Source organism: Exophiala oligosperma (genome assembly GCF_000835515.1).
Source record: "Exophiala oligosperma strain CBS 72588 unplaced genomic scaffold supercont1.1, whole genome shotgun sequence".
NCBI lineage: Eukaryota > Fungi > Ascomycota > Eurotiomycetes > Chaetothyriales > Herpotrichiellaceae > Exophiala > Exophiala oligosperma.
Window position 1 is genome coordinate 1,751,799 of NW_015622818.1, and position 25,490 is coordinate 1,777,288.

Consider the following 25,490-nt stretch of genomic DNA (forward strand, 5'->3'; position numbering starts at 1 on the left):
TTTATCTCTGCCTTCGCACCTCTCAGCGCCCTGTCCTGGAATCAGCCGCTTTCCCCCGTGTGATCATGTCATTGGACCCCGAAAATCTGGGCAGGGATCTGAACCTGACCGCCTCCATCTTGGCCCTATTTCTGTCTTGAAGGTTGTGACAGCCTCGTATTTCTTTGGCTGAAAGATGGCTGCCTTTTTTGACAGCTGCTTGTGTAACCTTGCTTACGCCCTGAAAGCCTGAAGCCTGCTCTTCCGGTCTTTTCGACATGTGAAAATGAGCAAGTTGAAACATTTAATGAGCTGAACGCGCCCTATTCGACTGTGCTCTCCAAGTTATTCCTAAAACAAAACATTCAGGAACAAACTTGTCTGCTTTCTACAGTTTGAATCGGCATCCTATCGACATTGACAAAACTATAGGTTACCTATATATCCGGCCTCAATTCACACCTTCACATCCTCAACATGGCTGAACACTCGACACCTGTGCCTTATACTGCAAATCCGTTGTATCTTTTGCTCAGCGATCTATGGCTATTTGTCAAAATCACGATCACCTGGCCGCCCTCCGCAGGACTTCCTAGCATCATCTTACCGTGGTGCCCGACCAAGTACCTCGACGAGTTGGCTTTGACTCCGGCAAACATAGGGGCTATATTCTTGCACAGCCTGCTCATACTTGGCCAAGTTGTTTTCTTGGTTTCACTCGTCCCATTGGCTTTTGGTTTGATACCCAGCTTATACTTCCTGTACATCATCGCATTCGTGCTCGGGAACCAACTTGTATGTGTCCTCCTGAACGGAAGGCGACAGCATACACTCATCTCCTCGAACCCGAAATGCGTCGACGGCTGGCCGACTCATCCCAGCGAGAAATGGGTCTTTATTAATGGTGTTGCAGTTGGGTAAGGCCTTATGGCAACAGTCTACAAAACTATTAGTAGGAATAGCAATTTGGCTGACAAAATTGAACACAACAGGCGCGATTGGCTACAGGCCAACCTGGATCGCCTCTCGATGATATTCAGACGACCAGTCTACGCGATCCACAACCAGACGTAAGTAAAAATCACCCTCTCTCTCCATCTCAGAACCGTCAATACGACAACTTATTGACCAAAAAACAGCCGAGGTATCATCTTCGACGTTCTGGAATGCATCGTCCAGCGCGACCTCAATTATGCAACCCTCGACATCCGACAAGCGTACTCGGCACTCACGAAGGTCCTCTCCGACAATAGCGTGCACAAGGTCGTTTTGATCCTCCACAGTCAAGGCGCCATCGAGGGCGGAATGGTTCTCGACTGGCTATACTCTAGTGTCTCGGCCGATGAAATCCGGAAACTTGAGATATACACCTTTGGTAATGCCTCGAACCACTGGAACGCTCCGGCCAATGGCCGTGATAATTCCGGGGTCGCAACAATTGCTCTGCAAAGCTCCACTCCAAGCAACAGTGATGATGGTAGTGGTGAAGCCTTGGGCGGCGCTCAAAATCAGAGACTAGTCAAACATATCGAGCACTATGCGAATACAGGAGATTACGTTTCCAGATTTGGCATTCTCCATTTTCGCCCGAACAAGGCCGCAGCAACGAGGCAGAACCACGACGAGACGGTCATGGCGGCGACGACGACGACGATGACGACGACAACAACAACAACAATGAGGCCAAGCGGCTCCCAGTCTCCTCGGGCCAACAACAGTTCAAGTGCAAGTGCACCAACTGGCGCTGGCGGCACGCAGCCCGACTCCAACTCGTCAGGGGTCCTTCAAATTAATCTGGAAGAAGAAGCCAAGGGTGAGAACAATCGCTTCATCGGCTTGCTTTTCAAACGAGAGGCGTCCGGTCACCAACTCAACCAGCACTACTTGAACCACATGTTCGAGTTGGAGGGCGTCGACGAACGCGACATGTCCAAGGGCTGCGTCAAGGACAAGAATAGATTCATGACCACGCAAGTCGACATGGATGTTTTGAGTGAGTGGGATACGGTACAGGCTGTAACCTCCGGAAGCCCCGCCAGTGGTGGTCAAAGTCGCCGGAGACACCAAGTCCGGGAGTATAGTCGGTTGTGGACGTATCGGAACGGCGAAGATCCAGATACTACCTAATGATCAACAAACCGACGCAGCAGAACATTTTTTGTCTTTCCTAAAGAAAGCCTTCAGTGAAATTAACCTGGCGGGAAAAAGAGATAATACAAAACAAAAGGTAATGACGGGACTATGGCCAAAACGGAACCATGTGGCCGTTGTTTGGTGCTTTTTTGGTACTTGATTCAAGTGACATTAGACTCAGGTAAGGCTACCATTATAAGCACATGGCATATATATATGATTCTCCGCTCCTAATCCGGCCCTTCTTTGCTGTCGATGTCTTTTTTACCCTTTACCGAGCACGAGCTTTGTGTATCTTGGAGGCAACCTCATCTCCAAGAACAACTATGCACATGAAAAGGGCAGAAACTTCAAAGAAATCCACCGACCCCATTCGTAAATTTGCTAAACAGACTCAAATCGATCGAGTCGGCCAACAAGTGATATCCAGCTTCATTGGGGTGCAAATAATCCCCCGACTGCAACGCGCCCGCCAACTGACTCGGCACGGTTTGGTTTCTCACCACGGCGTCAAAGTCGAACACGGCGTCAAACGTGCCACCCGAATTGCGGATAAAGTCGTTGACCTTTTGCCTGGTCTGCTCACGGAGTGTGCTCGTGTAGGGTTGGAGGGTCGTGTTCCCGTCGGGGGCGGAGAATGGAGTGATGGTCGCAGCGAACAGTGGAATGTTGAAGGCGTGGATCCGTGCCGAGATCTGCTTGTACGCCGCGATGAGTCGGTCGTACGTGACGGTCAGGTTGGCGACGGTGTCGTCGGCGGTCCCGATGTCGTTGACCCCTTCGAAGATCATGGCGTACTTGACACCAGCGTGTGAGAGGACGTCCCGGTCGACGCGAGAAAGGACACTGGGACCCAAACCATCTTCGAGGATCCTATTCCCTCCCGCGGCCTGGTTGGAAACGGCGAGTGAAGTGAGCATTGGGTCGCCGCTGGATTGTAGACGAGCGAGGAGGAGGTCGGTCCACCTGTTTTTTTGTTAAGTCCTTAGTCTTCAAATCTAACTGACAAGACGGCACGCATACATACATCCCCAAAATGAAAGAAGGAGAGAGAAAGGGATTTCAGGGTTTCAGGGTTGTAGAGGGTTTTCCTCCCAAAAAAAGCAAAAAAAGAAAACGTACCGATCATTCATGTCTGTATCGCTACCTCGACCGTCGGTGATGGAGTCACCTATGATGGAAAACGCGTGGGTGGTAGGTGGTGTCCATGCCTCGACAGCAGACAAAAAGAACCTGGGAAGGAGGTGTAAATCAGAGAGTCAGTCATATGCTATTTGTTGTATATCTGCGTATGGGGTTGCGGGAGGGAGGGAGGGGGGAATGGTCGAAGAGAAAAAGAAGGCCGAGTCAGTCATCATCCTTACCAGTGAGCAGTACTATTCAACTCTGGCCCGGTCAAGTTCGTCGCTCCCACCTGGTTTCCTAGAGTCATCCAGCTCGTTGTTCGACTGCCTGGGTGGCTCGTGATGTACGTCCCTTGCTGTCCGGATGCGAGGTACATGGTCACACTAATCATGGATTGAGGCCCGATTGCGAAATCCAGTGGGTCGGACACACCCAGAGCCCCGTCCGGGATGACGATTGACTCGTCGCCACCGCTGAACGTGACGGTCTGCAGAGTGGACGGCTGGATCGCACTGGCCCCGGCCGAGCCATTGTACGGCAGGGCGATCGTCATGCTGGTGATGGGCAAGTCGGTTAGGCCGAACGCGTTGGAGATTCGGATACGGATCTGTGAGGCGCCGATCGACGTGTGTATCGTTTGCCGGATCGTGCTGTTGTTGAATATCCTCGTGGATGTGTTCTAGCTTCTGATCAGAAGACACGACTCATAATGTTTTCAAGTCATCTGATCTTCTTTGTGGAAGAAGAGAAGAAACCACTCTCACTTTGGGAGGAGGCTCACGACAAAGAGGGAAATTGGAACTGGAACAGCCGTGAAGGATAAATACAACATACATATGGCGATGGTGGAAGGTTCGTATATTCTGTCAATTGAGGCATGGCCGTCCATGTATCGACCCAGTGGCCATCCGGTATACCTGGTGTCGTGACGAGGGATTTCTTGTTGTTCAGGGAGGTGCAGCAAACGGAGAAGATGAAGGTGTAGAGTATGAGCATGACAACTCCATGGTGCTTTGATGGTGCCATTGAGACAGAAGCACCAAAGAGAGAGGGATCGATCTTATCGATACAAGACCTTGGGAATCTACTTTTGCTTACTTACACACGAATTGTGTATGGCAAGTCGAGTTGTATGATGGATGCTTGTCATTGCTTGTCCACGCACTTGGCTTCCCTTGTTATATATAGATGTATATATACCATACCGTCGTCCGCTTCTTGTCTCGCTTGAACATGTCTTTGGAAGGTGGTAATGGAAAGTCGTGATGTACGCAATACTGTATTAGGCTAAATATGTTACCCTGGTAAATACATGAAGTAGATCAATTACTTCTTTCCACTTAAGCTTGTTTGTTGAAAGATCCTCCGCATTTTGTTTATCCAGACGGGAACATTCTTATTACTGTATCGTCGAGATGATCGGCATTTCTCTACCGTTTAAATGTATGGGTCCTCCGTTGGGGGGACTAAAGATATCGGCCGCACTTTGTCCCAGAGAGGTTCGGACATGGACAAGATCAGAGAAGGAGTCCAGTATCTTCTTTGAGTATATTCTTCAGCAAGCGACAACATCGGATAATGTCTTTACCATGTTGAATCTCTTATCGGTTAGAAACCCGAATAGACGTCTTGAGACTCCGCTTTTTCAGGTCGGGCATTGTTGTCTAAAGCTCTCTTGAGCTCGATACACTGGCTAATGAAAAGGAGTGGAGAGTATGAATGATTATCTATTAATAACGTACAGTAGATGAAACATCTCGCTATCAGATATATATTGGTTGAGATGAACAGTCTCATAGTCGCTCGCTGACCTAACTCGACGACACAGAAATTCACCTTCTTCTCACGCTCCCACGCACCTTCATGCCGTCCCTAAGAACAAAAACAAGTAGACCCATGCAAGACAACCAGGGGCCATCGAACGTGAAGATCGGATTTTATGCCCAGGGATCTGACTCAAAGTCCGCTGTTTGTACGTATTGCAATCTCCCTTGGACGCACCCGCGTCCTCCTTCCAGCCAACGAGACCGACAGTAAATACTACAGTCATCATCTCGACGATAACTGCCTGCCCAGTCCATGGAGTTCTTCGAAAAAAGTAAAATCTGTGAATGTGAACATTTGATGGATTGCGGGTCACTTCGCAGTGCTCAAGAAATACAATCATTTGACGTTCCTCCGCTCCACGTATACATCAAAATTCCGCTGCTGTACAAATGTGTGGCTCGTACAACTCCAGCCACCGCCTGCATCATTGGGATGCGAGAGTGTCAGCCGATATTTCCTCAAGATCTGCGGAATGACCTTGTTGATTTCGAGCAGGGCGATATTTTTGCCCAGACAGACGTGAGCGCCGTGGCCAAACTATATGATCGCGACGAAGGCGTTAGTGACAATGTGAATATTGAGAGTCAAGGTTGTTAACAGTCTTTTTGGCCTCCAAACAATGAGCGTTGGTGCCAGGAAGTAGCCCGGGGTGGGGGTGAGGTGGTACGGACGCTCATACAGTGCCTTTCCATCAATCCCTTGTCCCCTTCGAGCCACCGCTCAGGGCGATATTGCGTGGCATCCTTGCCGAATATGCCTTCCTGCCGATGCATGACCCAAGCATTGATGCCGACCGTGGTCTATGTTTCATAATACCGTCAACCAGTTGCAAATGATGTACGTTCACACACTCTCTCCCAGCGTGGTGACGTGATGTCTTACCTTCTCTGGTAAATGCGTCCCAGCAATTGTCACTCCCCCCTTTGGCACGAAACGGGTATGTTGTGTGCCCAAGCTCGGATGCAGCCGCATTGCCTCTTTGATACAGGCCTGCAAGTACGGAAGCCTTTGGGCGTCGGCGAGCGTGGACTGATCGGCCATCTGCCCTGTGGATGATGCCTCGTCCAATTCGTCCAGCAGTCTCTGGTAACAATGCGGGTTGGTAATCAAGTAGTAAATGATTGCACGCAAGGCGATGCTGGTAGTGTCGGATCCTGCAAAGATATTCACCGTGATCGTGATCTGCAGGTCAAGGTCGTCATACTGAGGGTGCTCTTCTTGAACCTTGTAAAACCTCGAGAGCAGGTCTCGCCGGCCGATTTCCTTGCTTTGACGACGCTCAGACAGTACACGTTGGGCTTGCTGTTCGCGCATACCAGAAGCACTCTACGTTAGCGTATCGAAATGAAAAGGAAAGAAAGAAGATCTCAACAAGAAGTTGAAGAAAGAAAACCCAGTCGGAAAATGAGCACCCACACCAATAATGAAGTTTAAACGTGTGTCGTAGCCGCCAACCAAGGGCAAATGTCGAAACACAAAACTTTTGCGGATTGCATCTAGCTCGGGAAGCTCAGCAATCACAATGCCAGACCACAAGGTCTCATCTATGGCTTTCAACGTATCATCGACGTCTTTGCCGGCGTCGAGAAATCCAAACTGTTTGGAGAACGACAATTCACCGATGACATCGAACGCAAACCACTGAAGCCAGTCGGCGAGATTCATTGGCTGGCCGGAGCGGCTGAACTCCTCGAAGCGAGAGAGAAGCTTATCAACGGGCCGTTGGACGAATTCATCGAGCTCGTTGACCGAGGACATGGAGTAAGATGCCGAGAGGAGGCGTTTCGTCGCAGCGTGTCCCTCGATGGTCGGGTCGGAGAAGACATCATACTTTCCAGACTGTCCTCCCATGGACCATGACGGATACCAGCTATACGCATCAAAACACGATCAGAGTGAAATTTCAGCTGCGCGAGGAAGGAAAAGAACCCTCCTTTCTCTCACCTGGTCTTCGTGAACCGCGTCCCGGGTCCATATATCACCTTGAGCGCTTGGGGGTCCGCCACACTGACCTCGTTTGGGCCGATGCGGACAAGAGGGCCTGGAATCAGATCAGGATTCTGTCAGACGTACACACACCTACGCATGTGCACAGAGGAATAGGGGCAGATACCGTGTTTTCTATGTAGATCCAGAAGCACCAGCTCTTGTCGAGCTCCCAGAATGGTCTTGACTTTCCACAACCGCGTGAGGCTGGCGAGAAATGGACCTGGAACGGTACGCAGGGAGGTATTGTAGCGCACGTGGATGAAGTAGAGAACCAAGCTTATTTGGACGGTGAGGACAATGCGAGTCCATGGAAACGATCCGTCATTCATGAAACTGCCAGGGGACTCTGGAGAGATGCCTCGAACGATCTGAAGTAGTACATTCTGCGCCATCGTCACCTGCTGCTCGTTTCCCCGAGCTGAAGATGCTTGAGACGACCTTGCAAATGGACCTCCTTTGAATGAGGGCATTCAGAGCTTCCAGGGAGAGGCACAAGTCCTCGAATACAACAAAGAGGACGAAAATATTGGTGTTCCGATCCGCCATTCTCATGCCACGGCGTATATTATACGCTTTACTACGGAGAACTATACTCTACCCCCTCTTCTCACGATACTGAAACGCTTGTATCCGGAACCTGTCAACCGACTGTATACACCTTCTCCGGACCAGCCGAACCCTGCTCCCAGCAGTCGAACTCGCAGAAACGAGCCCCGACTCCCGAAGCTTCAATTCCCCGACCGGTCAGGCCAACACCCTGGTCAAGAGACGCTCCTCCCAACCCGTTGACCAATGCCTAAGGCCGGACCGGAAACAGCCCTTTGGTGAAAGCTATTGCATAACAGAGAATTATATCCGATGGGCCATGTCACCATTGCAGAATTTTAGGCTTAGGAATGAATCGAGGATAGCATTGACTAGGATTCGTTGGATCGAGAATGATCAGTTTGTCGAGAAGGGTACTGGTGGGCTATGAAGGAACAACAGGCACTTGCGAAATTCTGTTTATGAATTGGACAGAGAATTTTTTCCCATTACAGGCGCAACTTCGGTTCAGAAGGTATCACCATGATGAGTCTCCCGTCCCGTCACAAATCTCTCTGCTGTCCAATGCCTAATAGCCTCTCCCTTGACATATATGGCGAGCATAAAGAGGTGAGCCACGAAAAGCAAAACACCTAGGACTACAAAAGGTACCGTGAGACCACCCGCATTCCACGGAACAACTGCGTAGCTGATTCCAAAAGTCGCGATGTTCTTGAATCCGTTGAAGACCACCATGACCGTGTCAAGGCGAGCCTCGTAAACGTCCAGGAGATATGCAAACAGGATTGCGGCGGCGGAGGTGAAAGAGAACAGTACTGGAGTCTCAGTCAATATCGATCACACATGGTAAAGCCCCCCCAAGCTCTCGATCCATACCTGCAAAAGACCCGATCACGGGCACAATCCAGTGACATTGATTTTGGGTGCAGACGCCAAACAAGATGGTCCCAGCAACTCCAACGGGGCCCGTAAAGACATACATTGGAAGTCGGCTTTCCGGCTTAGGTTTCGAATGGTGCTTTCTGGTCAGCCTGTTGAATCGCCAATCTGCGAGGATGCCGCAGACAATGATGGCGAGCCAAGTACCAATCAGTGGGCCGACGAAGGTAAGGCCGGAATGGCCCAGGTTGAATTGGTACAATGCCAGGAATGTATAGGACTGTGTTGTCTGAACCCCAAGGTCAGCGTCCTGATGTCAGTTTCAACGGACTCGGACTGACCATCAGGTAATTGGCCACCATCAGGCAGATTGAAAAGAAAATGGTGCTCATGATCACGATAGGATGCAGAAAGTATGGGAACATGACCACGAAAGCCGCACGGAAGCTAAGAAAAGAGAGATTGTCAATTAAATCGGTGGAAGCCAACCAAACAAAGATTCACCACACCTGTGGACTTTGGGCTTGCCACCTCCACTGACGGCCCAGAAGCGGAAGTTGTCCTTCCACGATCGGGCGCGGATTTCCATACCAGGACACCTTGTGTATTGTGTTTCAGGCACGAGCAGGAATATCAGCGCAGCGACTCCAAAAGTGATGATCGCAACGATCCATTGGGTCCATCGCCAGCCGAGAGAGCTTGTCTCGCCGTCAGCGGTCTCCGGGGGGAGACGAGGTGTGTGTGGGCACTTACGTATCCTGGACTATGAACGATCCGAACAACGGACCCGCCGCGTACCCTGTGGCCTGAACGATATTGATCCAGGCGATGCCTTTTGCACGGTCTTTGATATAGAAAACGTCACCGATCATCTGGGGAGCCAGTGTCTCGGGTGAGGCGAAGAAGCCAGACGCGAGTGTCCTGGCCGCGACGAGGCTCCCAAACGTCGTGGCTTTGGCGCCCCAGACGCTCATGCAGGCCGCCGCGACCGCGGTCAGAACGAAGACGAGCCGACTCCCACGTCTGTTGGCGAGAGGCACCCAGCAGAAGGACGCAACTCCGTAGGCCAGGAGGGGGCCGCCGATGAGGTACGTCGACGACGAGAAGGAGGAGTCGAGATCCACGGGCACGATCTGGAGGGCCGGACCAATGATGATCATGTTGAAGGTCCCGACAAAGACCCAGAGCCCGATGATAATGAGAATGGTGAATTTTCGTGCAGTCGTCCATCCGAGTGGGTCGTGGGGGTCTGCCTCGGTCTCGCCTACGGCGATCTCCTCCTTGTGCTGCACATCATCCAAGTAAGGCTCCACCTTCGGCTCATGCTCTGCTATCTTGGACATTGTGAAGCAAAATGAAACGACTATGACGGGGCAAAAAAAGGAGATTCTCTTGCTGGTCGAATGTTTATTGTTTCTTATCTGAGCACTTCCAAAGTTGCCAATGCCTCGCATTAAATGTATAGCCTAGGGGTTAACGAGGGTAGAAGCATGGAATTCTCAGCCTCGTATTCTCGGACCGCATGCTCCGAGCCGGCAGGTTACCCCATCACGAAGAGAAAGGGAACGACGTACGGAGATATGAGGAATACGCGAAGATGCCCGAGGTGTCCTCACCTCGCGGAGAGGTTGAGGTGTGTTGAATGTTGACAGTTCACGTCGTCGAGCTCAAGATCATGCCGGGGACTCGGGGACACGGGGAAGTTGAGATGCTGACTCTTTCATCATCCTTGATCACTGCTGCGATGTAGAGTCGGACATGGATGGCAACCCCGTCTCTTCTAGAGTCCGACCGCCGACCGTGATCCCCTCTGCGGGTAACGCCATCGCGGCGATTCGTGCCCAAGACGTCGGACTCGGGTTCCTCCATGCATGGTTGATTGCTCTCTGGACAACCATATCGCCGGGCCCGAGAAGTCGCGTTTCGCCGGAGTCCAGGACCAATTCGAGCTGTCCTTGGATGACAAAGTTGTAATTGACGCTCAGGGTTCGATGCATGGTGCCAACATGTCCGGGCGGAAAGTCAACAATCCTTGCCACAGAGCCACCAGCAACCACAATGCCAGGAGGTCTCTGGACAAGTGTCTCGTACGCCCGCATGTCGTGATCTTCGGATAAGATGACCGGGAATTCGGTGGTTGCATAGCACAACGAGATTGTCATTCCGTCTGAGAGGCTACTCTGGGGGGCTTCTTCCTCGACGTCGGACGAGAAGACGGCAAGCCCTTCCCCGTTATGGGTGGTGATGTATCGCTTAGGCACAGCCAGAACCTCTCTTTGAGTCGACATGTCGTGTTCTCGTGTTGTCAATGTTTTTCCCGACTCGAAACTGAGGGTAGTGAAAGAACGTCGTCAAGACCAATACACGGTTGTGGTTCTTCTATCGAAGAATCGGACCGAGAGGCTCCACAAAGCAGGTCGCCTTGGACGGTGATTGGAGTTTTACATCTGCAGCACAGCTAGGGGCAATGCCCACTTTCTTTCTCCTATAGGATAGTGGTAGATCGGAGAATCAAAGTATGTACCCGATATCCGAGCAGTTCGGCGAGGTCAGAGATGGTTCAGGAGATTTCATCACCAATATGAAACTGACATAGGCGCCTCTCACTTGGAATGGACGTTGGTAAGGAGCAGACTCAACTGTTAACGTTGTTTTCATCCGAATTCACAAGATGCCCACATGGGACAACAAGCCAAACGGGGTGATGAAAGCCGCCGTTCTGACAAACCCTGGTTACGATGCGCCTCCCAAGTGCTTCACATATCAACATGACTATCCGCGCCCATCCCTTCCTTCTCCCGAGTGGGTGTTGTGCCGGGTGCATGCAGCAGGGCTCAACCGAGCAGAACTCCGAGGAAGGACGGGAGCGGCGCCTTTCATTGCCGAGTTCATCATATTCCAGAAGGAATACCATGAGGACCCCCCAAAGATCCTTGGAGAGGATTTCGTGGGTGAGGTCGAAGAAGCGGGAGCGCGGTCGGGATTTCAGCAGGGCGACAAAGTGACCGGTTTTGTCTATGGCGGGGGCAAAGCATACGATGGCGCCTACGCAGAGTTCGTCCTGTGTCACAGACGCCGTCTGTATCGCCTCCCACAGACCAGCTTGGCCTGGAATGTTCTCGCGGCGATACCGATGAGCATGTACACAGCATGGGGCGCATTGATGCTCGCTGGGCGACTCCGCGAACGACCACCCAGGTCAATTGTTCTCATCCATGGAGCCACGTCGAGCGTGGGAATCTGGGCCCTCCTGATCGCCAAGGATGCTGGCTCTGTTGTCATTGCCACGACGAGGAATTCCGACAAGGTGCAAAGACTGAAGGAAGCGGGTGCTGATCATGTCATCCTGGACAAAGACATCGAAGAGGAGGTCGCGAAGCTCTATCCTGTCGGAGTGGATGTTGTCATAGAGCTGGTTGGTCCCGACCGTGTCATGGGCTGCGTCAGCTTGTGTGCCCGGTATGGAACCACGGTCTTGGTCGGTCCTCTAAACAAACACTGGGGCGCTGGGCAGTTTGAACCTTTCTCGATACCGCCAACACGCAACGTCAGTTTCTTCACCATGACAAACAGCGGCCCAGGTTCTGAAGACGCCGATGTTGACCACGAAACGATCGACAAGCTCTTGGAGGATGTGATCCGGAAGGTCGAGAACGGGACTTATCCACAAGACATCTTCCTTCACAAGACCTTCGAGCTGGCAGACATAGGTCATGGACATGAGTACATGGAAGAGAACAGAGCTGTCGGGAAGGTGGTGGTGACCGTACCGTGAATGTTGTATCTGTAGTCAAAGGCCTAGCTGATATAATCATATCTTGAATGAAGAGCAGTGGCATTGACAATGTGAGACGTCTCCAGATCATAATATTATTAGCTATTTATAGACAATGTAACACGGATCAGAGGGACAGACGATCTGCTGCACATAGATACCTGTCAATTAAGCAAACATGGGAGACCCTTGACGACCCCACGATCGCATGACTAGTACTCACTATCAACTAATCGAAGCAGTCCAGATATTGTTCTGGCTTAGAATATGAGGTCAGCATCGCAGAAAGGGAGAGTCCCTTAAAAAAAATGTTTCCAGAAGAGAATACTGGTTCTGTTCAAGTGGGAGGGATGTACGTTTGGGATTGTCTCGAACTTGTTGGCTTTACTGACGCTGGAATCAGTGGAGTACGATGAGCCTATTCCTTTGCGCCAGGACTCCGAGGAATCAATTTGACGTTCAGGGGCCCTTTCTGCCAGAAATTGAAGATGAGTTGATCTGTCCAATTTTCGCTGTCACTTTGCAACTCCAGATCAAAATTCCACAGCGTTCGACATAGGATCAAACGCATTTCCGCATAAGCCAAACTATGAATCCGAATATTTCCAGGTTAGCGTGAAACAAGGAGAAGAAGACCTGACAAGTTGAGGGGGTGGGAAGTTGGAAGGCTCACTTTTTCCCTAGGCAGTTTCGCGGGCCAACGTGAAAGGGTTGCAACACTTCTTTGTTATCTGAAGCGAAGTCTGGATCTCCCAGCCAGCGATCAGGCCGAAACTCATCTGCAAGATGGAAATTCCTTTCAGAATGATAAGTAGGCCAATGGACAACCGCCACCGTTGTCTAAGCTGGTATTAACACAGTTTCAGGGTTTTGGGACTGGCAAATTGCTCACCTGCTCTGGAATGAAATATCCTTCAATGTAATGTCCACCCTTTGGCACATCGCGGCCCAGAGCGGACGGTACTGGCGGATACAACCGCAATCCCTCGTCTAGGCAGGCCAGGAGATACTTGAGTTGCCCAACGCTGACGAGGTTGATGTCGTCTTCCTTTTCGAAGGTTGAGCGGATTTCTGTTGTCAATAGTTGAAGGCACTCGGGGTTTTTCAACAGATAGTACGTGGTACCGGTCAAGAGGGATGCCGTGGTCTCACTACCAGCAACGATGAGAATGTTTGAATTCTCTCCAATCTCATCAGGCGTCATTCCCCTGCCGTCCTCGCCATTGTGCCGCAAGATATATGACATGAAGTCCTCGCGATATTTGAAACCGCCCATGGCACGTTGGCGAGCCTTGGAGAAACTGAGAGAGAAGTGCTCGATTTGTGCTTGGGTCAATTTGCTGGGCAGTAGATATTTGGTGGCAGGCATGAGCCAGGGGAATCGCTTTCGTGCTTGATTGAATGCTGATAGTTTGAATCCGCCGAAAATCATGGCGACCCATGGGTGGTAGCCCTCACTTTCAAGGCAACCAAACGGTTCTCCGAAAGCCAAGTCGCCAATCAAATCGAAGGTCGTAAAATTGTACCATTTGTTCATGTCAACCACGGGGTTAGAAGATGTTGCGTGTGCTTGCAGTCGGCGGATCAGTAGAGAGACATAGCTTTGCATGATGCCTTCTTGTCCACGCAGTGCTTTTTCGGAGAACGCATGAGAAATCAAGCGCCGCACGCGAGAATGATCGGCATCGTCGGCGACCAGAATGCTTGCTGTGTCGGTCTTGCCCTCGCGGTAAAGTCTGCGATCCTTTGGAAAGTTGGGATCGTTCCACTTTTTGTGGCCGTAGATCTCTTTCCAAGCGTCGACTGTTGTGAAGGAGACATCGTTGGGTGCATATCGGACAACGGGGCCGTATTGATCATGAAAACGCTTTATGTCGAACCAGATGGTGCCTTTACAGAGTCCAACCGAATAAGGAATGTTTGATGCCGCGTACAGCTTCGGTCCAGGCACTTTAGCAAGTGGATGAAGATAGAGATTGTAAATCACGAGGTAGATCCGATATAGGGCAAGCTATGCCACATGTTAGCATTGTTACTGACGTGGTTCCGCGTTCTTAAGAGGATTGTGGTGCAATTTATGAACTTACTGCGCCAGCTAAGAACCCCGTCAACAGAGAAAAGCCATGGAGACCATTGATAAGGTGAACTTCCCGAAGCATAGCTTGCCTGAATGTCTGTTACGGAGGGAGTTCTGAGAAATATTTTTGAGCCGCTGGATAGTTCCTAAATTGATCGAGATTTGGGGGCCCTAGACCTCGAAGTTGTGTGAATATCAAGAATGAAGCCTCAAGTCATCCAAGCGTGGCGCTTTTTCAACCAGCCATAGTCTTCCAAATGATGCAGTTTTATCGCCTGACGTGGAGAGGTGCACAACGTCGCCGACCAGCTCGGACATGCATTTCGAGCTGCCGGGCAATCCGGTCCGAATATCTTGTGGCCAAAACATATGGAAATCCCGGTTGGGGGTTGACTTGGATCTCGGTGGTTTCGGTCCGGAGAGTTCACTCCGTTACAAAGGATGCCGGTTTCCCAATGTGTTGCAGGTAGATCGATGCTAGACTATCTCAGCAAGCTATGCCTTTGGCTAGTGACACACGGGTCAGATAACTCCCCAACTTCAGAGCCGTTTTTAGTCCTTAGGGGTTAGGAGGTTCACTAGACGGCGTATGAGCCCCACCCAGCTGTGCAGTATTTGTTACGCGAATGCTCAAGATCTTCTAGGCGTCTCAACTACACGGAATCGTAGAAATGCACTCTTGACGCCTTCGATTTACCCCGCAAATCCAAGTTCCCCTCCTGTGGGTCATTGGGAAGAGACTACCGGGGGGTCAACGACAATTCCTGAAATGCAATAAACGTCGGTGTTGTGGTTGAGTTCGGGCCTCGTTGCCTCATTCCCAGGCCGGAACGTCTCTCTGAGGGTGATAGTATACTCAACGTCTCGCCCAAAGCTGTGACTTCTCCCAACCTACAGCTTGCTTCAGTTGCACTCGTCACTCCATGATGTCCTCGCAGCAACGATCCAAGGAGGCAGATAGCGCAAACGGTGTCAAACGCAAACGTTGGCTTGCGTGCGACTACTGTAGGGAGAAAAAAGTTCGCTGTAAGTTTTTCTCCTCCACAACGAGCGAACCACGCTTCTGATGTTTTGTAGGCGATGGAGCCAATCCATGCTCATACTGCGTCAAGCACGGCCAATACTGCAGGACCTCGCCCCGGCGAAGGGTAAAGGATAAGTCTTTAGATTCAGAGATGATGGCTCAGAGGCTGGCTAGGCTTGAGGCGATTCTGCAGTCCTCGGCACATTCCTCACCAGAAGGATCGAATGGGCAGATGCCCCCGATGACCACAATAACGAATCAACCTCGAAGAGAAAGTAGCTTCTCTTCGTCCATTGTGCAACCGCATGTGCCAACGAACTTGAGTAGCCGAGATGAGCTTCACCAAGCATACAGCTCGGCTGGAACTGTGGACTTTTCGGCCGGTCAGGAGAATGGCGACCATTCCGCCCAAAGCCAAGGTCAGGATGTTCTGCTCGAATAACTATTGACCCCAAATGATGCGAGGCTGGCCTGACAATTAGACAGAGACACTGCCAGCTCATCCTCCTATCAGGCCTGGCGACAACAGTTCAGACGCCTGCAAACAATCTGTTCTTCCATCATTTGTCGATGACATACCAGGAAGCTTCAGTGATCATGGTGACGAAGAGCAAGAAGGGAGCAGCGTTTACTCCGCAGAGACAGTAAGATACATGCCATCCGCACCTTGAGCCGCATATGCCGGTACTCATTTGTGTCTCCGTAGTATTTGGAATACCAAGGTAGATCCATGCTTAGCCGGAAGCTGGATGGTCAGGTATTAACAGGAACAAGGTCCACGATCATTCCTATCCATATGTTCTCAGCCTGGTATGCATTGGGTGGCAGAAAGAGTCAAAAGCTTAGGCTTTCAGAAATCCGCCACACGATTTACTAGGGACATGACACGCCGGCTGAAACTCACAAAGAAGCTCTCAACCCAACGTGCTCCGGATCCTGATGAGGAGATGGCCTTCAAGTACGCCAGAGGTAACCGGTTCATGGGTGCCCCTTTTATTTCTCCACTGATTAGGTATGGAAGCATTCTTCGATAGTGGCTATGAGGCTACATTTGGCATTGTCCAGCGACCCTGGTTTGAAGCACGCCTACGTATGCACTTCACCAGTCTCAAGCACGACGATGATGATGCATCCTGGTACGCGCTCCGCAATATCATCTTCGCCTCGGGCTGCCGGTTGCTTATGTCAGTGAGTTCAACTTTGGTGGAGAGCTCCAGGGCATCTTGGCCATATTTCGAAAACGCCCTCGCAGTTCATACGGAGCTGTTGTTTTTGCCGTCTTCTATCGTAGGTGTACAGGCACTCGTTCTTATGGTAAGTCTTTCTTGATCTTCCTTTCCGGTTCGTTTGAAGCTGACATCGAGCCAGGCTTACTACACCGAGGGCGTGGGTAGTCCTCTTCTCCAGTTCATGCTTTGTGCGGACGCGCTACGTCTTGCTTGTGCCAAAGGCCTACACAGACAGCCCGCCCGGTCTTGGAACCTGCCCGAGCACGAGGTGAACCACCGCAGTTGGATCTTCTGGTCTATATACTGCCTGGACAAGCACATCTCCAGCCGTTCTGGGCGGCCATCGGTATGTCTAATCAATATGTTATACACATCTTTTCTCACCAGCTGGGCCAGATCATAGATGACGAAGAGATCAACTGTCAGATACCAACATCGGGTGCATCATACTGCCTCATGAATTTCCCTGCCCGCTTGGTTCTAGTAGATCTTCATCAACTCTGCTCCTTTGTAGGCAAGTCACTTTCCAGTGCCCGAGCTTTTCGCCGGAATCCCACGGAACTGCTCCAGATGGTCACCTTCCTCGATGAAAAGGCGAGGGTACACGGTGAGGCCGTGGAGCGTGTCCTGTCCATGAAGAGCGCTTTAGACCCCTCATCTCTACCAGCGGATCTTAGCCTCAAAGTGGCCCTGGCTCTTCACTTTACCTACTATGGCCTTTTATTCGACATCCACACGACTTTGACTTATCCATGGTCTCGAGGCATCATCAGCTTACGCCAGCATCCGTCATTTCGTGATCAGGTCGAAAGGTCTTATTCCATAGTGGCGAAGACATCGAGAGATGTTATTCTAGCCAGCCGGCACATTCCATTGGATGCTGCTTGTCCCTTTCTGTGAGTATAGGAAAATCCTAGCAACGCTGGATCAACACTGAATCATTGCCAGCCTTGCGTACTACATTCCAATCTATGCCCTCATTAATCTATTCATCCACATTCTGCAGGCGCCGAACCATCCCTCTGCAGAGTCTGACCTTCTTTTGATGGAGCTGGGTGCCAGTCACTTTATTCGCCTTGAGTTGGCGACTGAATCCCAGATATCGACACCATTCGTGAGGGATCTTTCCCAGATGGCCCGGAGTGTTGTTGAACGCGCAAAGAGCGCCGGCGGATCACAATCCGCCTACGACCTTTCCGACCTCCAGCAGGCTGTAGTCCCCGGGATTCCCGGACCAGATCCAGGAAACACAGCCCTCAAGCAAACCGAATTTCTGTACGAAGACGGTCTTAATGAGGTTTGTGAGCCCAAGCATGATTCTGGTAATTCCAGGCCCGTCAGCTCTTTCTAATATCCTCGCTAGTGGTTTGACATGTCCTTCGATCCGGGAATGGAAATGTGGAGCACTTTGCTCCCGATCGTCGAGCAATCGCCAACGGACATGATGCTACCAACAACAATGCAATGAAAGGAGTCCAGTAGCGAGCTACGAAGCTAATCCGGAAGCTAATCCGGGATAGATATCACGAAGTATGAACGGCAGCTGCAGAAACAGGTTGAAGGACTCGCAAGCACCGGTAGGGGTGAAGAGCCATTGTAATTAAGCACATAGTATTTTCTGCAATGGCGGCTATGAACGTAGGACCTTGTTAGTCCGCAGTGAATGGCAGTGTACAATAGATAAAGGCATTCTACCTCCCAGTCCGGAGAGTACGTCGTAGTCGGTCGTCACTCTCGCGCGAAATGGGCCGGAGTTTCGGTCCGAGGGGTGCGGAATGAAACAGACTGCAGTTCTATTTTCTCGGTATTCTCTGACATCGTGAAACGGGTGCCAGGATCAGTACCTCCGGCCACGCAATGTAGATGTCTATGAGACAATGATGGCAACTGTGATCACCTGTCACTTCAAGCTTGGATTGGTCCCTTTCGCCGACACTACACGCCGCTCAAGCACTACGGGGGCCGATGCACTAATTCAGAAGCCTGCAATGCCTGTCGAGGGCTCTACTAGCGATGCCAAAAGCACCGTTGTCGTCAACATGTCTGTGTTATATACCGGAAACGGTTGAGCCAAAACCGAACCCACGAAGGGTACTTTTATGGACGATACTTAAACGTCCTTATTTTTCCATCGCCTCGAGACCCTGACAAAGCCTCATTGCTTGATGGAACGTACTATGACCTCAACAAAGGCCCTTCAGGTAGCCGTCGTCGGGGCTGGGCCGGCCGGACTACTGCTGGCTCTCATCTTGGCTCAGAATGGGCTCATCGTGACTGTCCTCGAAGCAAACGATAAGGTCGATGACAGACCGAGGGCGCTTCTCTATGGACCAGCCGCATCCCAGTATCTCTCACCCACCAACAGCGCACATTCAACCACCTGCTGACAGGAACTCTAGGGTCATAAAACGCGCAGGAATCCTCCACAAAGTTCTGAAGCGCGGGTTCTTGGTCAAGACCATGGCATGGAGAAAGCTGGGTGGCGAGAAGATCACGGAGATTGAGAACATCGACACCCTTGACGTTCCTGACCACATGCTTGCGTATCCTCTGAACTCGCTTGCGGAGATGATTGTCGCCGAACTCGCGACACTGTCCAATGCAAGTATCCTGTGGTCCCACCGAGTCATCGGTGTGTCACAAAACGACGATCAGGTCTGGGCAGAAATCGATTGCCACGGTGAGAAACGGAGGATAGAGGCGGATTTCCTGGTCGCGTGTGATGGTGCTCAAAGTGGCGTTCGGAAAGCTCTGTTTGGCCGAGACTTCCCTGGCTATAGTCTGGACAAACAGATGGTAACGACCAATGTAGGTGGACGAAGACCTTGTTGCCGGTACGGGACGCGCTAATGATGAACCGTGCAGGTATACTACGACCTCGATAAATACGGCTGGTCTGATATCCAGTGGACCATCCATCCTGAGCATTGGTTCATCTCCATGAAGATCACAAAGGATGGATTGTGGCGCGTCGCCTATGGCGATGACGCTCGCTTTACCGAGGAGGAGCTCAGGCAGAGGCTTCCCGACAAGTTCCGCCAGATCCTCCCCGGCAATCCTGAGCCGGATCAATACAAGATCAAAACCATGGCCTTCTTCCGCATGCATCAGAGATGTGCCCCGAAGATGAAGGTGGGAAGAGTCTTGCTCGGTGGAGATGCTGCGCACCTGTGCAATCCCATGTACGCTGCCCGGGCCCCCTCAAGGTCTCTGTTCAACAACTGCACGATGATGCTAACCGACCTCCAGGGGCGGCCTGGGTCTTACCGGCGGCATCGCCGACATGGGCAGCCTGGCCGACTGTCTTCTCGGGATCTATTCTGGCCAGGCGGACATGACCATACTAGACAAGTACGATGAGATGCGACGAAGAATCTATCGAGACGTCATCAATCCACTGTCCACCAAGAACATGGAGCGAATGAGCAAGGACGGCGAGTCAGTGCTGGCAGAAGACCCCTTTCTTCAGTTCGCAGCTGAAGCTGCGCAAAACCCAGAGGTGGCAGCGCAAATGTTCATGGTATGCGTTGCCGTCCATCATTCACGTCATCTGTACTAACATAGAACAAAAGCGGGATCTAGCCATGTCTTGCGACATGACACAGTTCTACCGACCTAGACAAGATCAGAAGCATTCACCTCATGCGAGAGATCGCGTGCAAAGCAATATCTGACTGAGGGCTTGGAAGCGCAGGATGACTTGCATGATAGCTTCAAGTATGCAGCCCCCCCCCACCAACAACCGGGCTGCCGCGGCTTCATATAGGACATTGACAGCTATTCTATATTTCTATGCGTATCTGACACACATACTCTGTTTATTTCCTGCCGATTCAAGACACGCACCCGGCTTTTCGGACCTACATACGCGCTCGAGGCTACGTGCTACGAGGCATAAAACATGATATGTATCTGGAAGGCCGCTACAATGGAGTTCTAGAACACTCTTTTGGATTTGACGCCGGTGTGCCCGATCAAGGGACCTTATCTACAGACCTTTCGAGTATGACCATTCAGAGTTCACACCATTCTTCTTCCAATGCTCTCCCTTTCATGTGTAGATGTGTTCCATTTGCCAAACGCAATATCGACACCCTTCGTGCTTGACGTGTTCTACGAGACGGTATAGCATACTCATATGCTGAACTTGCCGACAATCTTCCAACTCGACAAATTTCGCAGAGATGGAATTTAGCCAATCTATCTCGGTTTCCTCGACGAACATCAGCTTGAGAAATCTCTATTCATGGACCAGTTGAGAGAACACGATGACCGTGAGGTCGATCTCGGCTTTATAAACTACCTGGTGTCTATCCTCTTTTTTGAACCACCACCATCCACTAAACAATCACTAGGGTTCAAACGCAGCCACGTGAAACTGATGGTTTGAGAACGGACTCTTGAGATTATAACTGCTGAGGGAAGTTCGGAAAGACCGAGGATTTGTTTAGCACGGACGTACCGAACGCAGTGTAGTGAGCCAGATATCCAACGAGGGAATGGTCTACGCTTTGGTTCCGGGTGATATAAAAGTAAACCCCTTCTACGTCACTACTCCTGGACATGTACATGTGTCTTGGTGACCCTCTTGGCATCGCGATACGCGTCCAGCACCTCATTGACCTTGTCCGCGCTCAAGCCTTTGAGGATGGTAAACTCGGTCGGCCTGATCTTCTTCTCGACCAAGTAACGGGGCAAGTGCTCCCAGAACGGCTTGCACAGGTCCGGCCTGAAGTGACTGGCGCCGAAGACGTTGATCAGCTCCCAACCGGCCTTCTTAGGCTTGACCTGGGTCTCATCGACGGGGCCCAGGGGCAGGAGGCGGGCTAACTTGCCCTTTTTCGTGTTCGACAACGAGTTGACGCCGATGCTCTGCGTCGAAGGTGGATTGATCGCGTCGTAGGCGTAGATCAACTCGTCGCCCACGACGTCGCGGATCCTGGCCGTCACCTCGTCCGGCGAGCCGTGGCGATTGACGAAATGGGTCGCGCCGTACGACTTCAGCACCGCCTCGTCGCCGCCGACGACGACGACGCGACCGACGCCCGCCAGCGCGGCGAGCTGGACGCCGAACTTGCCACAGTTGCTGCCTCCACCGATGATCAAGAGCGTCGTTCCTCTGTGGTCAAAGGTCGACGCTTCGGGCGTCCAGGGTGCGGGAAGGCCCAGGCCGTGCGACGAGTCGAAGAGGGCCACCAACGGAGCCAGGATGTTGACGGGGATGGTGGCGGCCTCGTCGTCGCTCATACCGTCGGGCACCTTTGCGCTGTGGTCCACGTCCACGACGGCGTATTGCTGGAGTCCGGTCTGGACGATCGGGGGCGCAAACCCCGCCTGGTAGAAGACGTGGTCGCCCGGCGAGTATTTGGTGGCGCCTCCTTGCCCGAGCGCCGTGACTTCCCCGACGACGTCGTTGGCCAAGACGGCGGGGAGGGCGTCTTTGACGAAGAGGCCGTCGTCTCGCGCCTTGTGATCGTGAGGGTTGATGCCGGCCACGATGACCTTGATCTGCACCTGGCCCGGGCCGGGCTGGGGGACAGGCCAGTCATTGACCAGTGTCACTGGCTTCCCAAGCTCGGTGACAATCAGGGCCTTTTGTGTCTTCTGAGGAGGAGCCATGGTGGTGGTGAGTGAGATTGGAAAAAAAGGTGGGATGGTTCGGTAGGTATCTGGGATAGGTCAATCAGTCAGGCCGTCTTATATATGTGCAGCCAAAATAGCGATTTTCCTGAATGAAGAACCCCCCCGTTGGAATAGAAAGTTTCGCACTCGAGGTCAAACGTTGGTCTCCAGTGAGATACAAGTAGCATTTATAAGCAGCTTATTTTCCTTTTCTTGCAGGCGAATCCTGTCGATCTGACCGGTCAGGTTCGCTTTGTCTAGCCTCCCTTTCCCTTTCACCCAAACATGGATGCGCTCCTTTCTTCTCGGAATCATCAAGCTGAAATTCGCCGAGTTCAATGGACTACACCTGGGGACGAAAGTTCGACGACGTAGAGCAGTCAGTACGGACAAGTAACGGACGGAGCAGTGTCGAAAAGGCTGGCGAGGCTGGTCCGGCCGAGGAGGGACCCGCAAGTACAAGTACGAGCACGAGTACGATCCGGACCGTCCATGGATCATGACCGTGCAAAATACTCGTGGCTACCTACCTAGATATAGTGGTCACTACAACTCATGAGCTACTATCGAGTGAAGTTGGGCGTGTTGGACACTTGATCATCGTACGGGAAGAAGTCGTCTTGTTTGATATTTTCCGAAGTTTCGACCGACAGCCTGAGAAGTAGACAAATACCTATTGAAACCTCTTGACATTCTGAGAAATTCCCAAGTTGACCAAACCCGCCCAAGGCAAGGAATAAAAAACCAAAGACTCCGAACACAAACAGGCATGATGTAATTAGCTCCTCATCAATCATTATTTCCAGCTAAAAGCACGCGTCTATCTTGACCTCGTCGAACCTTGCTTTCTCTTGCCCTTGATCAAATGGGCTGGTAGAGACGCAGTCTCATGACGATCAGCTTCACCTTGTCTCGCCATACGGTTCATCTTTCTCTGACTCAACTTGGCCATGCGAGAAGCCTTCTCCCGCGTAGCTGGGTCTGTGACCCCTGTGGCGCTGGCGCCCAATCCGTCAGTCAATCTATTCGTCTTCGGTGCCCTCGACAATGCCTTGACTCTAGCCGAAGGCGTATCGATCTCCATGTCATCACCGGCCGTCGAACGAGCAGGAGCATTGCGGATCTGGGCTCGGGCTCGATCGGTAGCAGAAGAAGCGTCCAAACCAATCGAGTTGAGATGTTTCTCCATCTGCCCTAAGGTTCGCGATTTCTTCGCGCGAGGAATCTGGGCTTTATTCTTGAGACTCTTCTTCATCCTCGCTTCGTTCATGATCAATGTGCGCTTGTTGCGAATCAATTCAGCCTTCATGTGAATCTCTGCCTCTTCTTCATCGTCCATACTATCACTCTCATCGTAAAATCCTTCTTGGGTCAACCTTTCCTCTTCGGCTTCGAGGGCAGCTAGCTTCTCCTCGATCTCGGGGTCAACGTAATCTGCAACGTTCTTGCCATTGAAAAATTCTGGAACCTTGTCGTGCTTCCATTCTGGATCTGCCAAGTCATAAAACTTCTTGAGGTCGATGTTGTACACACCAGCACCGCCCTCTTCCTCCTCGAGGTCGCGTTCCAGCCTTCTCCTCTCCGGGTCAGACTTGTCATACTTCTTGTGGGTGCCATTCTTGACGGCTTCGGGAATATATGTTTCACTGACTGCGCCTTCCATGGGTCTCGCGACGTGGATCCTAGCGAGAAGGTCTCCAAGGCGACCAGATGGAGCATCGGCCGTGGCAGGCTGTGAGGCTTGACCAGCCTTGAGCTTGGCTGCAACACGTTCGGCAACGAGTCGATCGCAGACGGTATTCTTAACTTCTTGAACGCCTTCATTGGTGATGCAAGACAGTTGAAGGAGTTCGGTGTTGGAGTTCTGAGTGAGGAGATCTTGTAACTGTTGTTGTAATTCTGGGTCGAGATCTTCTGGCTTGGTCACATCGGTCTTGTTGACCACGATGAAGACCAACTTGTTGGCGAAGAGTGGCTTGATTGAAGTGAAAAGAGCCATCTGTGCCGACACGGAGTATCCGCACTGTTCTGAGAGATCCATGAAATACAAGATGGCCGACCTCAAGTGGGCAATGGCAGTGATCGATTGCATTTCAATGGTGTTCATTTCTTCGAGTGGATGATCAAGAATACCAGGAGTATCAATGGCTTGGAAACGCAGGTACTTGTAGTCGAAGTGTCCAACAAAAAGTGACTTCGTGGTGAAAGCGTAGGGCTGTACGTCGACATCGGCTCGAGTGACCGACTTGAGGAAACTGGATTTTCCGACATTTGGGTATCCGCAGATGAGGAGAGTCCGAGTATTAGGGTCGATGCTGGGCAAACGTCCAAGATGTTGTCGTACTTGCTCCAAATATACCAAGGGATCTTTCAGTCTTTTACAGATTGTGGCCATACGACCAAGCGCCGCCCGCTTCAAGGATTTGCATTGGAACAATGACTGTGCGTACTTCAGCAGTCTGACATAGTCTCTTGCCACAGTCTCGATCAATCGCTTGGCTGTCGATAATGTGCCCAACGCGATTCTGAAATGATCGGCATCGTAGAGTGTATTCAAAAGATCTTTGTGAAAAGGATGAATGTCTTGGAGGCGGGGGAATCCCTCGAGAATTGCCTGCAGCTTTTCGCAGAAGGTCTCCGAGGTAAACTTGACTTTTCTAGTATAGAAACCTGATGAGCGATTAGTATAAGAGCGGTGAATCTCGCCATGAAAAGGCCGTACCTCGAATTCTGCTGATTTTGAAACCGGCTCGAATCTGAGTGGGTAGTCGTCGCTGTGTTCGGCTAAGAACGATATCGATAAACTCCTGGGATGTTGGAACAGGGGCAATGTCCTTCCAAGTGGTCTTCATCTTGTCAACTGGCCGAACGATCGGACCGTGGTGTCGCAGTTGAAGTGGCGGTTGCAGAACAGAAATGTTCAAACGGCTGCCGTATCGACAAGACAAAATTTCAGAAGAATTTCTTATCGGCTGCAAGGAAGGTAAGCCGATATCAACACCACTCTTGGCACGCCAGTGTGCGCTTGCCGAGTTTTGATTGGGCGGCAACGCCACGGTAGCATTGCTAGTATTCCATCCTTCGAATCCATCTTTTTGCTGGTCCATGGTGTCGTCTACCTCGTACTCATACTTGTGGAAATCCGAAAGTTGAGTCACGATCAATGCAAGAAAGATGTTCTTGTCATCTTGCCTTTTATTGCAGCAGTGGTTCAAATACAAGTAGTCTCTACTGCGGCTTTTCTAACCTGGCCATTCTTGATCGATGCACACAACTTTTCTCTTT

At 51.3% G+C, this 25,490-nt stretch overlaps 7 protein-coding genes across 7 annotated transcripts; 3 read left to right on the plus strand and 4 right to left on the minus strand.

Moving 5' to 3' along the window:
- The first annotated feature begins 310 nt into the window (after positions 1-310).
- On the plus strand, positions 311-3,418 carry PV06_00616 (uncharacterized protein). Its single transcript, XM_016401133.1, has 3 exons — positions 311-896; positions 972-1,049; positions 1,119-3,418. The coding sequence occupies exons 1-3, from the start codon at positions 457-459 to the stop codon at positions 2,104-2,106; spliced, it is 1,506 nt and encodes a 501-aa protein (XP_016268186.1). The 5' UTR covers positions 311-456; the 3' UTR covers positions 2,107-3,418.
- Positions 2,463-4,263, minus strand: PV06_00617 (uncharacterized protein; the record flags this gene model as incomplete). The annotated part of the gene is made up of 4 exons (XM_016401134.1): positions 2,463-3,078; positions 3,235-3,345; positions 3,477-3,916; positions 4,072-4,263. The coding sequence occupies 4 exons, from the start codon at positions 4,261-4,263 to the stop codon at positions 2,463-2,465; spliced, it is 1,359 nt and encodes a 452-aa protein (XP_016268187.1).
- An 8,408-nt stretch (positions 4,264-12,671) lies between these two features.
- Positions 12,672-14,412, minus strand: PV06_00618 (uncharacterized protein; the record flags this gene model as incomplete). The annotated part of the gene is made up of 4 exons (XM_016401135.1): positions 12,672-12,840; positions 12,927-13,093; positions 13,146-14,264; positions 14,341-14,412. The coding sequence occupies 4 exons, from the start codon at positions 14,410-14,412 to the stop codon at positions 12,672-12,674; spliced, it is 1,527 nt and encodes a 508-aa protein (XP_016268188.1).
- An 844-nt stretch (positions 14,413-15,256) lies between these two features.
- PV06_00619 (uncharacterized protein) lies at positions 15,257-17,934 on the plus strand (the record flags this gene model as incomplete). The annotated part of the gene is made up of 9 exons (XM_016401136.1): positions 15,257-15,356; positions 15,408-15,773; positions 15,841-15,998; positions 16,061-16,076; positions 16,129-16,323; positions 16,376-16,668; positions 16,723-16,929; positions 16,980-17,479; positions 17,532-17,934. 9 exons carry the CDS (start codon positions 15,257-15,259, stop codon positions 17,932-17,934), a joined length of 2,238 nt encoding a protein of 745 aa, XP_016268189.1.
- An 826-nt stretch (positions 17,935-18,760) lies between these two features.
- Positions 18,761-20,606, plus strand: PV06_00620 (uncharacterized protein; the record flags this gene model as incomplete). Its single annotated transcript, XM_016401137.1, has 5 exons — positions 18,761-18,927; positions 18,983-19,391; positions 19,449-19,765; positions 19,833-20,103; positions 20,156-20,606. 5 exons carry the CDS (start codon positions 18,761-18,763, stop codon positions 20,255-20,257), a joined length of 1,266 nt encoding a protein of 421 aa, XP_016268190.1. The 3' UTR covers positions 20,258-20,606.
- Positions 20,607-21,134: 528 nt separating this feature from the next.
- On the minus strand, positions 21,135-22,202 carry PV06_00621 (uncharacterized protein; the record flags this gene model as incomplete). The annotated part of the gene is made up of 1 exon (XM_016401138.1): positions 21,135-22,202. The coding sequence occupies one exon, from the start codon at positions 22,200-22,202 to the stop codon at positions 21,135-21,137; it is 1,068 nt and encodes a 355-aa protein (XP_016268191.1).
- Positions 22,203-23,025: 823 nt separating this feature from the next.
- Positions 23,026-25,312, minus strand: PV06_00622 (uncharacterized protein; the record flags this gene model as incomplete). Its single annotated transcript, XM_016401139.1, has 2 exons — positions 23,026-24,875; positions 24,928-25,312. 2 exons carry the CDS (start codon positions 25,310-25,312, stop codon positions 23,026-23,028), a joined length of 2,235 nt encoding a protein of 744 aa, XP_016268192.1.
- Positions 25,313-25,490: the final 178 nt, after the last annotated feature.

Coding starts and splice junctions, on each gene's coding strand:
- PV06_00616 (XM_016401133.1), top strand. CDS start 457: ATGGCTGAACACTCGACACCTGTGCCTTATACTGCAAATCCGTTGTAT. Junction 897..971: donor ATTAATGGTGTTGCAGTTGG/GTAAGGCCTTAT, acceptor TGAACACAACAG/GCGCGATTGGCTACAGGCCA. Junction 1,050..1,118: donor TACGCGATCCACAACCAGAC/GTAAGTAAAAAT, acceptor ACCAAAAAACAG/CCGAGGTATCATCTTCGACG.